Source organism: Thamnophis elegans, chromosome 3 (genome assembly GCF_009769535.1).
Source record: "Thamnophis elegans isolate rThaEle1 chromosome 3, rThaEle1.pri, whole genome shotgun sequence".
NCBI classification, from domain to species: domain Eukaryota; kingdom Metazoa; phylum Chordata; class Lepidosauria; order Squamata; family Colubridae; genus Thamnophis; species Thamnophis elegans.
In genome coordinates, this window is record NC_045543.1 from 150,782,851 (window position 1) to 150,797,582 (window position 14,732).

General features: G+C 54.1%; 1 protein-coding gene across 5 annotated transcripts in view; it reads right to left on the minus strand.

The window, feature by feature from the left end:
* Window positions 1-558: 558 nt before the first annotated feature.
* IL11RA (interleukin 11 receptor subunit alpha) overlaps window positions 559-14,732 on the minus strand; it is a 115,039-nt gene continuing 100,865 nt past the window's right edge. For 3 of the 5 annotated variants that reach the window (XM_032213560.1, XM_032213561.1, XM_032213557.1), the window contains 10 exons: window positions 11,874-12,040; window positions 11,226-11,340; window positions 9,618-9,650; window positions 7,826-7,992; window positions 6,584-6,747; window positions 6,239-6,380; window positions 3,994-4,089; window positions 2,961-3,063; window positions 2,560-2,642; window positions 559-1,149 (listed from right to left, as the gene is read on the minus strand). In XM_032213560.1, the coding sequence (XP_032069451.1) occupies window positions 1,133-1,149; window positions 2,560-2,642; window positions 2,961-3,063; window positions 3,994-4,089; window positions 6,239-6,380; window positions 6,584-6,747; window positions 7,826-7,992; window positions 9,618-9,650; window positions 11,226-11,340; window positions 11,874-12,040 (1,087 nt within the window). In that variant the 3' untranslated portion in view covers window positions 559-1,132. The remainder of the gene's footprint in view (window positions 1,150-2,559; window positions 2,643-2,960; window positions 3,064-3,993; window positions 4,090-6,238; window positions 6,381-6,583; window positions 6,748-7,825; window positions 7,993-9,617; window positions 9,651-11,225; window positions 11,341-11,873; window positions 12,041-14,732) is intronic. The other 2 variants (XM_032213559.1, XM_032213558.1) reach the window with 2 other exon arrangements.

Genomic DNA, 14,732 nt, shown 5'->3' on the forward strand with positions numbered 1-14,732 from the left:
TGTTCCAAAGAGGATCCCCCCCATCTTGGGGGTCTCATTCCCTCAAGGTCTGGTGGACGGGGCCAACAGAGAAGCCCACACACCAGCCTGTGGTGACCCCATCCAGTCTTCTGCCCATTTGGATGAGGTTGCCCGCTGCCCGTCTCCCTCCTCCTGCCCACCCAGGGCCGCCTCCCGCGTGGTGCCTGGCTGGTGTCAGGAGGTGCCCCCCCCCCCGCTCCCCCAACTCCAGAAGTCTGTCTTCGCTCTCCTTTGGGAGGGGGGGGGGAGAAGCAAGCCCGGAAAGGTGCCCACTTCTTCCATGCCAGGGGTCAGGGCTGGAAGTCCTCTGGAGCAGCCAAGGACTGCCCTCTGCCTCTGCAGACACGCCAACCTTTCTGCCCGTCTTCCTCTGGCCTTTGTGGCTGGCACTCGGCTGTCACAGCCAGGGGGGGGGGGCGCTGTAAGAGGCAGCGGTGGGGGGTCCTGAGCCCTCTGGCCGGGGAGTCCGTCTGGGCAAGGCTCCGAGCAGAACCCGAGGCATCTTCTCCGCGCAAGCAGGGTTTGCACTGGCCACCATTCATTAAAAAAAATTGAAATTTAATTCTCTGAACCAAACCAAGCACAGATGTATCTGCACACAAACACACACACACACACACACACAGCCCCACAACTGGCATACGGGGAGGCCTCGGCCGTCGCTTCTGGTCAGCTGTCCTTCTCCCCTTGTGCCAAAGGCTCTTTCGGGTGTTCTGCCAGGCTGTGCTCTCTCTCTCTCTCTCTCTCAGCAAGGCCGTCCCGGGGAGCCCGGTCCCCGCCGCCCCCCAGTCTGCTGAGCTTCGGCTTCCCAGGGGAGACGGGTGTGCCAGGGGCTGGCTCAGCCGACAGCAGCCCTTCTCCCACTGGCAGCTCCCCGACGAGTCCAAACTCCGCAGCCTCTGGCAGGCAGCCTGCTTGCAGCCGAGGGTGGGACCGGCTGGGCCTCCGATGCCAACTTCCGGCAGATAAGCAGCGCAGGTCCAGGGTGGCTGGGCAGGGCCGGGTGCCGGGGTCACGTGCCCTGGAGAATCAACAGCAGCTGCAGTGGGTGAGGTCCATGGTCCCCTGCCTGGGGGAGGAGGCTGCTCTGCCAAGCACAGGAAGAGCTGTGCTACAAGATCTGGCCTTCTGCAGGGAGGGAGGGAGAAATGGAGGGAGGGAGGGAGAGTTACAGAGGGAGGGAGGGAGAAATGGAGGGTGGGAGGGAGAGAGGGAGGGAGAGTTACAGAGGGAGAGAGAAATGGAGGGAGGGAGAAATTGAGGGAGGGAGAGTTACAGAGGGAGGGAGGGAGAAATGGAGGGTGGGAGGGAGAGAGGGAGAGAGAGTTACAGAGGGAGGGAGAAATGGAGGGAGGGAAAAATGGAGAGAGGGAGGGAGAAATGGAGGGAGGGAGGGAGAGGGAAGGAGAGACAGAGAGAGAGAGGCTGGTCAACACAGAACGGAAACCAAAATCTGCCTTAGATAACAGGGTTGGAAGGGGCCCTGGAGGTCTTCTAGTCCAGCCCCCTGCTCAAGGAGGAGACGAATGGCTGTCCACTCTCTCCTTGAAAGCCTCCAGTGACGGAGCACCCAGCAACCTCTGGAGGGAAGCTGCGCTTGCAGGTCTCCTAGGACGGGCAGCCAATCAACAAGTGGACCCCCCAAACCCCCAGCCTCCTTCGGCTCAAGCAGCCCCTGGCTTTGTGCTGGGACCGAGGCTTCTGCCCACAACACACCTGGATCTTTTCTGTCCAGCTGCAGGGCCTCCCCAGCCACCTCTGGCCTGAACAAATGTCCCGGGATTAAAAACGATTCAATTCTGGAGACCATTTTGAGCCATGGGAACCTCCCACCTCCTGGAGGCCTCCAATGGATGGGGAGCCCCCCAAAAGAGCCCTCTTCACCCACTGGATAGCAACGGAAGAGGATCTGTGGAGTTGAGGATTGAACTGTGGGGTCCTTGGTGCTCCCTGAGCGTAATTGTTTCCTTGCCAACGTTTCACGACCCAGCGAGGTAACACCACCCATGCTAGAAGGGGGTGTGGGGTTTTCTCTTGGCTTACATATACAGTGACCTGCCCTGATTTGATTGTTCCTCCAGGATCCTCTCCCCAGCAGGGTCCCAATTGTTCCCTCCATGGGACCTGAGCCCCCTTCTTGACGGGGTCCCACCAACCGAGGGGAGGGGGCGGGGCTGAAATCAACTGACCGTCGCTACCAGTTCGGGCAATGTGAATGCGCCAGAGGTGGGTTGCAAAGCGCTACTGGTTCGCTTGTGCTGGCATGCCTGCTCCTGCGCTTGCAACGGTTATGCGCAGAAGCATCCAGGCAGGTGGGCGGAGTCTCGTGCTGCCCCACTACCGGTTCACCCGAACTGGGCATGACCCCCCTCTGGAGCAGACGCAGAACCTTCGATTTCCGACAATCAGCTGTGAAATTTAAATCAGCTGGAAAGCAGGACGATTCTAGCCACTGTAAATTGTGCCGTCACAACTGATAGTCAGAAACACCGAACTGGTCCCATTTCTTTTTTACTACCAGTCACATTTCATACTCACTGGGCAAGGCCTTCAGGTGGGTGGCAGCTGAGAGCAACTCCTGGTGCTTGTCGGCCTCTTTGCTCTGCCTCTTCGCCCGGATCCTTTCCACGGAAAGAGGGAGAGAGGAAGAAAGATGGAGAAACTGTTCCAACAAAGGCGCTTCCTCCAAAAACTCACCCAAGGGGCTCACTCTGAGGAAGCTGCTTGGGCGAGAAGCCACCCGCGTTGGAGGGGAAAAGACCAAGGAGTCCCAGCTGACTTTGGGAAAAGCCCCCTTGGGGCAACCATGACCCGGAGGACAGAATCCACATCCAGGTCGTCCTACAAGGCTTCTCCCCTCAGACCGAGGCTGCTTGCCGAGCCCAGAGGGCAAGCAGGCTCCCCCACCAGGCCGTCCCGTCTCCAGCTGTTCCACCTACCACACCAGGAAGGCGAAGAGCAGCAGGGCCAGCAGGGCAAAGAAGGCGAAGACCCCAAGCGACACCAGCGTGGCCAGCTTCTCCAGGGAGTCCCCCTGCCCTGCTGGAGACAGAAGACCTCCCGTCAGCTCCCTCACCCTGCGGGCACCCCCTTACCGCTGTCGCCCTGCCCCTTACAAGTCAGGGGCAGAGGCGGTGGGGGCCCAGGCCAGGCCAGGCCAGCAAGAGGGAGCTGCAAGCCCCCCACACACACACAGAGTGTGATGGGAATCTAAATATCTTTGCAGAGATCTTCATCCTTCAAAGCAAATATCCTGGGACTTGGGAAAATATTCATGACTGGGAGAGACACGGGAACAAGGTCGGTTCCACCACAAATGCACGAACGACAAAAGCGCGCCTGACTAAACCGCGGTGACAAAACTGCGCCAATAAAACCGCGCCGATGAATGAGCACTGAAGCGCGCCGACAACAACACGCCGACAGAAGCGCGCTGTAACATAACCCTAAACCTAACCCTAAACCTTACCTTAACTTAAATCGCGCTTCTGTCGGCGCGCTGTTGTCGGCACGCTGTTGTCGGCGTGCTTTTGACATCATGGTTTTAGCGCCGCGCTTTTGTCAGCGCGCTTTTGACGTTCGCGCTTTTGTCGGGTCACGACAAGGTCAGCCAATGAATAGGCATAGCTTAAACAATAAAATTGAAACTGAAACTTTAGCAGTCTGCTGCTCTGAGAAGTAAACTAGCAGTCCGACTGGGCTTGTCTGCTGAAATGAAACTAACTGCTTGTGTTTGCCTGCAACTCTCCTGCCTTGTCTTTACTTAGAAGAACCACCTGTTGGTATTGTACATTTATTCATCTATTCTTATGTATATAAAGAAGTTAAGGAATCTTGGTACTTCAGTTATCTGTTTGCGCTTTCTGGATTTGAATGTACGCAACGAACTCGGACAGGACTGAGGGACGAGCACCTTGGGCCTCGCTCTCCCTGCCAACCTCACTTTCAACCCCCCACCCCACCCCCACGTACCGACTGGCTCGTTGTCGGGGGCCGGAGAGGGCTCTTCGGCTGGCGGGTCCACTTCAAAGGTGTCCGGAGCAGCTTCGCTGGGCTCAGCTACCTGCCCTGCAGGAGGGAGAGGCACAAAATTGGACCGCTTGAGAAAACGCAAGGTGTGTGTGGGGGGGGGGGGACACAGTCCTCCCCACGGCCTGACCCACTGGCTCCATGGAACCTTAGGACCGCTGGACTTCAACTCCCAGAATTCAGGTATCCTGGGAATTGAAGTTCACGGGTCCTAAATAGGATAGGACAGAACGGGAATTAGAGTGGGAATAGAATAGAAAGACAAGATACATTCATCAGGAATAAAAAGATACAGCACGTAATGATAGTCGCAGGGTACACATAAGCAATCAGGAAACTGTCAATATCCATGTAAATCGTGAGGATACAAGCCACGAAGTGACAGTCCTGCAGTTGTAAGTTGGAGGAGATGGGCGATAGGAACAATGAGAAATAATGCAGTTTTAGGGCAGTGGTTCCCAAACTTGGCAACTTTAAGACTTGTGGACTTCAACTCCCAGAATTCTCCAGCCAGCAGAGCTGGCTGGAGAATTCTGGGAATTGAAGTCCACAAGTCTTAAAGTTGCCAAGTTTGGGAACCACTGCCTTAGGAAATAGTTGGGACACTGGGGAGGGAATCAGTTGTTTAGCAGAGGGATGGCGTTTGGGGAAAAGCTGCCCTCGTGTCTAGTTGTCTTGGTGTGCAGTGCCCTATGTTGTTGTGAGGGTAGGAGATGAAACAATTTACGTCCAGGATGCGAGGGGTCCGTAGATATTTCCACAGCCCTCTTTTTGACTCCTGCAGTGTTACAGACCCTCGAAGGAAGGCAGGTTGGCAGCCATGGTGTTTTCTGCACTTCTGACTCTCCTCGGAAGTCCGTGTCTGTCTTGTCGGGTTGCAGAGCCAAAGCAGACAGTGATGGAGGTGCAGATGACAGGCTCAAGTCAGTTGCCCCCCTTGGGTGGAGAGGCTGAGAAGGCCAGCCAATGCCCAGGGCGATCACACCAGACCCAGAATCCCCAGCCCTGTTGCCCCGCAGCTCTGGGGCCGACCCACCCACTCACCCGTCTCAGACGAGCCTCCTGCCTCTCTCCGTCTCTCCTCGGCTTCAACAACGGCTCTGGTGGCCTCCTTTCAACCCCCAATACCCACGCGAGGGAAGAGCCTGCCGGCCCTGGAGTCCCACCCCCCCCCCCCCAGGGCCCATTTTGCAGATGGGAAAATGCAAGGAAAAGAAACCGGGGGGGGGGAGGGCAGCCGGGGAAACACCTGGGCTGCAGCATTATTCCTCTCTGCAAATACAGCCAGTCCTCGACTTATAACCATCCATCTAGTGACTGTTCAAAGTTGCAGGAGCTGAGGTGGCGCAGTGGTTAAATGCAGCACTGCAGGCTACTTCAGCTGACTGCAGTTCTGCAGTTCGGCTGTTCTAATCTCACCGGCTCAGGGTTGACTCAGCCTTCCATCCTTCCGAGGTGGGTGAAATGAGGACCCGGATTGTTGTTGGGGGCAATATGCTGACTCTGTAAACCGCTTAGAGAGGGCTGAAAGCCCTATGAAGCGGTATATAAGTCTAACTGCTATTGCTATTGCTATTGCTATTGCTATCTATCTATCTATCTATCTATCTATCTATCTATCTATCTATCTATCTATCTATCTATCTATCTGTCTATCTGTCTATCTATCTATCGGATTGTTGGGGGCGATATGCTGACTCTGTAAACCGCTTAGAGAGGGCTGAAAGCCCTAAGAAGCGGTATATAAGTCTAACTGCTATTGCTACTGCTATTGCAGTGGCACTGAAAGAACTGACCTAGGGCCATTTTTCACACTTAACGACCGTTGCTGCAATTCCCCGGGTCACATGATCAAAATTCAGACGCTTGGCAATTGACTCACTTTTATGACGGTTGCAGTGTCCCGGGGGGTCACGTGATCCCCTTTTGCGACCGCCTGACAAGCAAAGTGAACGAGGAAGCCAGATTCACTTAACAACCCTGTGACTAACTAGAGAACTGCAGTGATTCACTTAAGGACCATGGCAAGCAAGGAGCAAGAACTGGAGCAAAAGTCACTTAGCAAGCGTCTTGCTTAGCAACAGAAATTTTGGGCCGAATTGTCATCGTAAGTCAAGGTCCGCCGTGCAGGTTTCCCTGTTCTCCTCTCCCCCGTTCCCTCCAGGTGGTGCCCTTTCCCTGCCCTCACCTGCAGCCGGACATCCTCGCGCCTCCGGGCTCCACTCGCTCCAGCTGCCGGCATCCAGGAAGTCCTTGCCGCTCACCTGCACCGCGTGCTCCAGGCCCATGACGGCGTCCGTGATCACCTCCGACACGTTGCTGGTCTCCACCTGCCGAGTCAGGAGACGGCCCCCGTCAGCCCCCCCTCTGCTGACCCCAGCCCCTCTGGACCCCCCCAGCCCCTCTGAACTGACTGCCTCCTTCCACCAGCCACCCAAATGCACGGGGCACCTTCCGGGAAAGGCACAGAAGCCTCCATGTGCAAGCAGGGGGGGCCCTCCCTGCCCGAGACCCCCGCCCCCACTGGACTCACCATGGACCAGGAGTCGTGAAGGACGGGCCGGTAGCGCAGCCGGAAGTGGAGCTGGAAGGAGGGCTCCTTGGGCCAAGAGGAGGGGTACTCCCAGCTGACGCGCAGCCGTCGGGGGGCCAGGGGCACCGGCTCCACCCTGACATGCTCCGGAGGATCTGGCTTGGCTGGAGGGGAGGCAGGGGGGGGGGGAGCTAAGACCCCAAAGGGGGAACAAGCCAGGGCCCCCCATGCCTTCCCCCATTATCTGGGCCCAAGCTCCATCTGTCTGGGAAGGTTGAGGCACCGTCTCACTCTTGGGGGACTGGCCCACCCTCCACCCCCCATTCCGGCAGAGGAGGAAGGGTATTCTGGCTGGGGGGGGGGGTTGTAGAAGGTCCCTCTCTGCTGTGGCTCCCCCCTCCCCCCCTGGTGTGAGGTCAGCCCCGACCCCTCTGACCTCCTGCCAGAGCCTGAAGACCCTGCCAGTTGCGTTTCACATGGGGGGGGGGGGGGGAAAGTGGTTGAGATTAATAATAGACCCCACCTGCCCCCCCCCTTGATCAGCCTCCTCCCTCCCTCCCTCCGTTTTAGCTTTAATTATAGCTGCTCATTTGCATTTTTAGAATGCTTTCCTCCCATTATCTACATGCAGGAAATCCTCAACTTACAACAGTCCATTTAGTGACTGCTCAAAGTTACAACAACACGGACAAAAGGGACTTATGACCCTTTTTCACACTTACGACCACTGCAGCATCCCCATGGTCACATGACCAAAATTCAACAACTGACTTATACTTATGACGGTCGCAGCGTCCGGGGGTCACATCATCCCCTTTTGCGACCGCCGGATGAGCGAAGTCGAAGGGGGAGTGGGATTCACTTAACAACCATGCGAGTCATTTGACAGCTGCAGGGATTCACTTAACGCAGTGTTTTTCAACCTTGGCAACTTGAAGATGTCTGGACTTCAACTCCCAGAATTCCCCAGCCAGCGAATGCTGAATTCTGGGAGTTGAAGTCCAGACATCTTCAAGTTGCCAAGGTTGAAAAACACTGCACTTAAGAACCGGCGCAGGAAAGGACGTAAATGGGGGCAAAACTCACTTAACAACTGTCTCAAACCTGTTGGGGCTCAATTGAGGTCGTAAGTTGAGGACTAAAGCTGATGGAGGATAGTAAGCACCTTGGCAGTCTCGCTTAGCAACGGCTTCACTTAATGCCCTGGTGGCGCTAAATGAGGACGGGGGGAGGGGGGCTTACTGATGCTGTGGGCGATGATGTCCAGCAGGGTGAAGCTGGAGCCCAGGGGGTTGACCTCCGTCACGTTCACACGGTAAGAGCTCCAGAACTGGGACTTTCCGACAGTGCAGGAGAGCGGCCGGCTGGCATCCTGGACGCAGGGACCCACCTTGCTGAGCGGGGACCTGCTGGCACCAAGGCAAGAGAAAGCGTTCGTCCCTGAGCTCCCATCATCCCCAGCCGCCAGTGGACAATCTGGGAAAGGGTTTTTCCCCCAAACCGACTGGCGTGAGAACAAAGACTGCGAGGAGTTTTCTATCCAAATATATTCAATTCTTTATACTGCTTCCCTCCTCCCTTCAGCCACTTGACAGGATCCACAAGGGTCCGAGAATCAGTTCATCAACTAAAATTAGCAACATGCCCCCCCCCCCAAAAAAAGATAAGGTACACAGACCCAATCCACATATCAAAGGATAAGGTCTGCAAACGCAGAGTCAATTAAATTAATTCCTTCCTCCAGGAGGAACTGTATGTCCCCAAGAGTAAACCCACCTACCTACCACACACACACACACACACACCCCTCCCTCAAGTGTCACCCTAGCATAGAGACACTTCAACCTCCTCCTATACCCCCTTCCCTGCAGCCGCCCCCCCCCCCCCTCAAGGCAAACTGTTTTGCTTTCAGGAATAAACACGCCTGTCTGAATCTCACTTTTATTACCCCGGTTCCAGTTGGAACCCCAAATTATTCTCCTGACAACACCTGCAGGAAAACTGTTGTAATATAGTTCCTTGTGTAGGTGTGGGTCCCCCATGGCCCAGTTCATACCAGGGCATGCAGAGCCACGCTGAACCACACAGGAGAAAACAAACTCCTAAAACCCCATAACATCCTGATAGTTCATAACATAACATCCTGAGATGTGCCCTACCAATGAAGCCCAGGATTTGACCATATATAGACAGAACTTCCCTGAGCAGATGATTAAAAATTGTACTTTTACAGGCTGTTTTTAACCACATGCTGATTGCTCCTCCTGCCTTTGTCCTATCTCAATAAAAGGGGCTCTCAGACCCCCAATCTGGGTCGCTCCATCTCGAGAAAGATCGTGTCCTGTCTTTTCTCCACATTGGCCTCATGGACGAACCGCAGGAACATCACATTTGGTAGCAGAGGATGGGAACGTTACAAAAACCACCAAGCTCTAGCAAACGCCAGAACCCACCAGAGAATCCTCTGACCGGATCCTTCGCTCTCTTGGATCCTTGGAGAGAATCCAGGAGAGAAAAACACTAAATGCAGTCAAAACTATTTGCAGTCTGGGTAAACAGCAATTCCCGTAAGAATACATAATCCTGATAATACACGGGAGTAGCGCATAATGCTTTGATTGCTATCCGTGTTTGATCAGCGCACGTTTCCCCATATGCAGAGAGAAAGCGAGGGAGGGTCTCCGAAGTTTATGACAGACAATCCTCGGAGGCTACCATCCTAGACCCGGGCAAAGGGCTGAAATTCACATTTTTTTCCCTACCGGTTCTGTGGGCGTGGCATGGCTCGGTGGGCGGGGCAGGGGAAGGACCCTGCAAAATCCCCACCCCCTCCCCACTCTGGGGCCAGCCACAGGTGGCATTTGCCGGTTCTCCAAACTACTCAAAATTTCTCCAGAAGCTGTCAGAACCGGCTGGATTTCACCCCTGCTAGGGCAGCACTCTGGACGCCAAGGGAGAAATCTGGGGCAGGGGGCACAGATGTGGGCACAGAAAAAGTCGGAGGGGATGTGAGCGGCCGAAGGGCAGGGCTTACCTCGACTTGTCACTTCCAGGTGGCTGTTTCGTCCTGGGAAAGAAGAAAGAGGAAATGAGGAGGAGGAGGAAGAGGGGAGGATCCACCTGGAAAGACCCTCCCTCACCCCCGGGGCATCCGGAGGAGACGCCAGGCCTTTTTACCAGGACCCTGACTGGGCATCCGTGCCTTTGGGCAGCCGCTCTCCCCAGACAGAGGCAGCCCAGGGGAGCCTGCCTCCTCTTGACCAGAGGAAGGAAGGGACCCCGTGGGAGGAGCAGCCTCCTCTTCCCACGTGGGCAGAAAGGCCAGCCGGGCTGTGGCTGCCCCCCTTCGAGGTGGCTAAGACCCCAGGCAGGGTTTCTCCCTCCCCTCTCCCCGCCTGAATACAAGCCTAGCAAAAGTCCCCCAGTTGTGGCTCAGATGCCTCGGGGCCCCTCTCCACCCAAGATGTGTCTCCCCTCCATGGCTGCTGGGGGGAAGACGGTGGTCCTGAGACCCTCCTCGGCTCCGTTCAGGACTGTCCACCAGCAGCCACAGCTCCCCCTGCCTTCCCAGTGGATGCTCAAGAGGAAGGCTGGGCTCCAGTGCCAGAGGAGAAGGTGCAGGCTGCCTCCTCCCAGGGCTGCGGGGAACAGCCTGACTCTCCACTCGGAGGGCGCAATGGAGACCTTCTGAGATGTTTGGGGAAAAGTCTCCGTTTGTCCCAAGAAGAGCTCAAGGGAAGACCTTCGGAAGTTGGTGGAGCTTCATCACTGGAAGCTTTTAAGAAGAGACTGGGCTGCCATCTGTCAGAAATGGGGTAGGGTCTCCTGCTAGGGCAGGGGTGGGCTAGATGACCTCCAAGGTCCCTCCCAACTCTGTTAACCTGTTATAAGGTCCTCAGCTAGAGAGCAGAAGGACCATGAAGGAAGAGGTGGAGGAGGGGAAAAAATCATCTTCTTCTTCTTCTTCTTCTCCTCCCCTCCTCCTCCTCCTCCTCCTCCTCCTCCTCCTCCTCCTCCTCCTCCTCTTCTTCTTCTTCTTCTTCTTCTTCTTCTTCTTCTTCTTCTTCTTCCTCTTCCTCGTCCCTCCAGCTCCAACATGCGCCTGGCCCCACAGATCTAGGCCTCCCCTCCACGGAAACCCCCCCTCCCCAAAAAGAGCCTTTCACACAGCCCTCCTCAGCCCCACCGTCTCCTGCACAATCCAGCACATGCTGACGGATATACAGCTCAGTCACTTGAAGGAACTTTTTCCAAAGGGCAACTTACAATTTTCTGGACTTTCAAGCGGCCTTAAGTCTCCCGGATGGTCAACTTAGAAACTACTAATCCAGGAGAGAAGCAACTTAGAACGGAGGAGGAATTTCCTGACAGTGAGGACAATTAACCGGCGGAACAGAAGTCGCCTCCTGAGGTTGTGGATGCCCCAACACTGGAAGTCTTTAAGAAGATGCTGGATAGCCATTTGTCTGGAACAGTGTAGGGTTCCCTGCCTAGGCAGGGGGTTGGACTAGAAGACCTCCCAGGTCCCTTCCAACTCTGCTATTCTATTCTAGTTATTCTAGTTATTCTGTCCGGTTGCCTTCTGGAAAAAGCCTCTTTGGGCCGACCAGGGCCTGGAGGATGGAGAACCTCCTGGACGTACCGGTAGCTGGTGATGTATCTGGTGGGCAGGTGGGTCTCAATGCTGGGGGTCCAGAAGCAGGAGAAGTTCTCGTAGTTGGAAGCTCGGCAGGAGACGGAGGGCGGCCCAGGGGGTCCTGCGGGCAAAGAGGGGGGGACAGGGCAACAATTGGTCCCCGGGTCAGCCCCTCTCCGCTTCTGCAGGTGACTGACCCGTCACTACAGCTACTACAGATAGTCCTCAACCTATGACCACATTTGAGCCTAAAATTCCTGCTGTTAAGTGAGGCAGTTGTTAAGTGAGTTTTTTTCCTCCATTTTACAACCTTGCCAGCGCTGGGAAGCCAATCACTGCAGTCCTTTAGCTAGTCAAAGGCTTTTGAGCCTGGCTTCCCCAGGCCTTCGCTTGTCAGGAGGTCGCAAAAGGGGGACTCACAGGACGCCAGGACAGTGTGACCGTTATACATACGAGTCAGTTGCCAGGCGCCTGAATTTTGATCCGCGGGGGATGCTGCAACGGTCGTATGTGTGAAAAACGGTCACTATAGGAACTGCTGTAAGTTGAGGAGCATCTACCCCACCCACCCCCTGCCCCCCACTTCACTACTCAGTGGCTTCCTTAACCCGGAAGACAAATATTACTCCCTCCCACCACCAGACTCAGACTTACGGCCGACTCGGAGCGCCAGGGAGCCCAGGAGACGCCCACTGTCATCCTGGCAGCTGTAGGTGCCGTCGGAGGAGAGTCCCACGTGGCTCAGGAGCAGCCGGCCCTGCTGGACCGTGGAGTCGGTGGGCAGCCCTGAGCCCCCATTCCGCTGCCATCTGGGCCTGGAGCTGAGCACACAGGAGAGCTGCCGTCAGAAGACCAGGGAAGACGACCAGGGGCTGCGGGGGGTACGGGGGGACCAGGGACCCATCCCACAGTCTCAAAAAAGGCCAAGAAAAGGTCATATAATATAGGTGGGTATACGCTTAATTTTGTATTTATTTATTTATTTGTCATTTTCATGTAGCGTACATCGGAGACCTTTGGAGAGCTGAGTGCAATGAAGTGTCATTTTAATGTGTGCCGATTAGTGTACATTAAAAGCGACAATCAATAGCAATAGCAATAGCAGTTAGACTTATATACTGCTTCATAGGGCTTTCAGCCCTCTCTAAGCGGTTTACAGAGTCAGCATATCGCCCCCAACAACAATCCAGGTCCTCATTTCACCCACCTCGGAAGGATGGAAGGCTGAGTCAACCCTGAGCCGGTGAGATTCGAACTGCAGAACTGCAGTCAGCTGAAGTAGCCTGCAGTGCTGCATTTAGCCACTGCGCCAATCAAGTGTCAGTCTAAGCTGCAAGTTCCCCCCAATGGATGCCCCCCCTCTGAAGGGGGTGCCCACCAACTGCTACCAATGCTGCTTCCCCCCCCCCGATCCATCACTGCTGAGGTCCTTCCCTGCAGCTGCCTTCAAGAGCGAAGTTTTTAACTTGATTAAAGAGTTGTATCAATACCTCTTGGATTATACAATGGCAGAAGTGCAGGCAAAGGAAACCATGTTAGCATGGAGTAGGAACTTTGGTTACAGCATAGATTTGGACAATTGGCGAGACTTATGGGAAGGAAAGAGAAAGTTAACTTTTGCCACCTCCTATAAGGAAAACTTATACAAGACGTTCTACAGGTGGCCCATCCCACCCACAAGATTAGCTAAAATTAGCAAAAAACTTATCGCCACGATGTTGGAAATGCAATGTTTCTCTAGGGTCCTTCTGCCATATGTGGTGGCAGTGCCCGAAAGTTTCATTTTTTCATTTTTCATTTTCCCCTTATTTGTATGCCGCCCTTTTCCCTGGGGGGACTCAGGGCGGCTCACAGTTCAAAAAAAGGGGGGGGGAGGACAAACAGTTTCCAACATACAGACAATACAACATATTAAAAAACACAACAGCCACACAATTCGAGTGGGGTCAGAGTCTTAACCGCAGGCCAGCCGGGACAGCCAGATCTTTAGGGCGGCGCGGAAGGACTGGAGGGTGGTGAGGGTCCGAATCTCCACGGGGAGTTCGTTCCAGAGGGTCGGAGCAGCCACCGAGAAGGCTCTCCTCTGGGTAGTTGCCAGTCTACACTGGCTGGATGATGGAATTCGGAGGAGGCCTAATCTACGCGATCTTATCGGTCTAGTGGAGGTAATTGGCAGTAGGCGGTCTCTCAAGTACCCAGGCCCACTACCATGAAAGGGTTTGTAGGTGATAAGTAGCACCTTAAAGCGCACCCAGAGATCAACAGGCAGCCAGTGCAGCTCGCGGAGGATAGGTGTTATGTGGGTGAACCGAGGTGCACCCACGATTGCTCGCGCGGCCGCATTCTGGACCAGTGAAGGCCTTTTGAGCACCAGATAAGAAAGCATTTGGAAGAGATGTTAAATCAAAGGATGGAGTTGAGGCCAGAACTATTTCTATGAGAATCACAAAAGAAAAACATGGCAAAGGTGGATTATATTTAATGCTGCATATTTTAACGGCGGCAAGATTGGTTTTTGCACAAAAAATGGAAAAACAAAGAGACTCCCTCGGAACAAGAAATAATAAATACGATACTGGCGTGCGCAGAAATGGACAGGTTGAGCTCAAAGACGAGGATGAGATGGAATATCATGAAATCTGGGATAAATGATACCAATGGTTAGAAACGAGGGGAAAAGGCCGGGACAGAAAAACGCAGACAAGTTAAGAATTGGGAAATATGGTATTAAGAAGATGGGCTAGGTAGGAATCAGGTATGTATTTGTATGGTTAGTAGTTATATAAAAGAAAGGATCAACGGACAGGTAATCTGACTGACTACACCCTACCTATGTAATGGATATAAAATGTAATCGTTGTAAGATCTAATCACTATATGGAAACGTTTGTGCCAGAAATATCGCACTATGTCTAATGTTTTTAATGTTTATCTAATAAAAAACTTTTTAAAAACTAAAAAAAAGAGAGCAAACTCCCCGGTCAGCCTTCAGGAGAACTAAAGCAATTAACCAACTTAATTAATTAATTAATTAATTAAATTAACTAAATAAACCAAAGAACTAAAGAAGAACTACGTATGAGGAGACTGGGGCAGTCCCTTGCCTGAAATGGTGTAGGATCTCCTGCTTGAGCAGGGGGCTGGACTAGAAGACCTCCAAGGTACCTTCCAGCTCTATTCAGATTCTGAACCAAAGGCAGCCTTCCCTTCTCAACTGCCTGGGGGCAAGGCAGAGGGCCAAGGAGGAGGCTTCTTCTGGGTGGTGGGGAGAGGGAGTAAAGGACAGTTAAGTTCAGGAGAAACAAGGCAGCCAAGGACTTTCCCCGGGGGGGGGGGAGGGGGCTTCGGGGGTCCTTCGGTGCCAATGCTCACAAAAGGGGGCTCAGAAGGGCCCGGCTGCTTCCCTTGTGGCTTCCTATGCTGAGAGCTGGTTTCCCACCACAGGCACGGATAGCAATATATTTACCTTCAAATCTATGAAACTCAGTCTAGGGTTTATTTCCCCCAAACGGT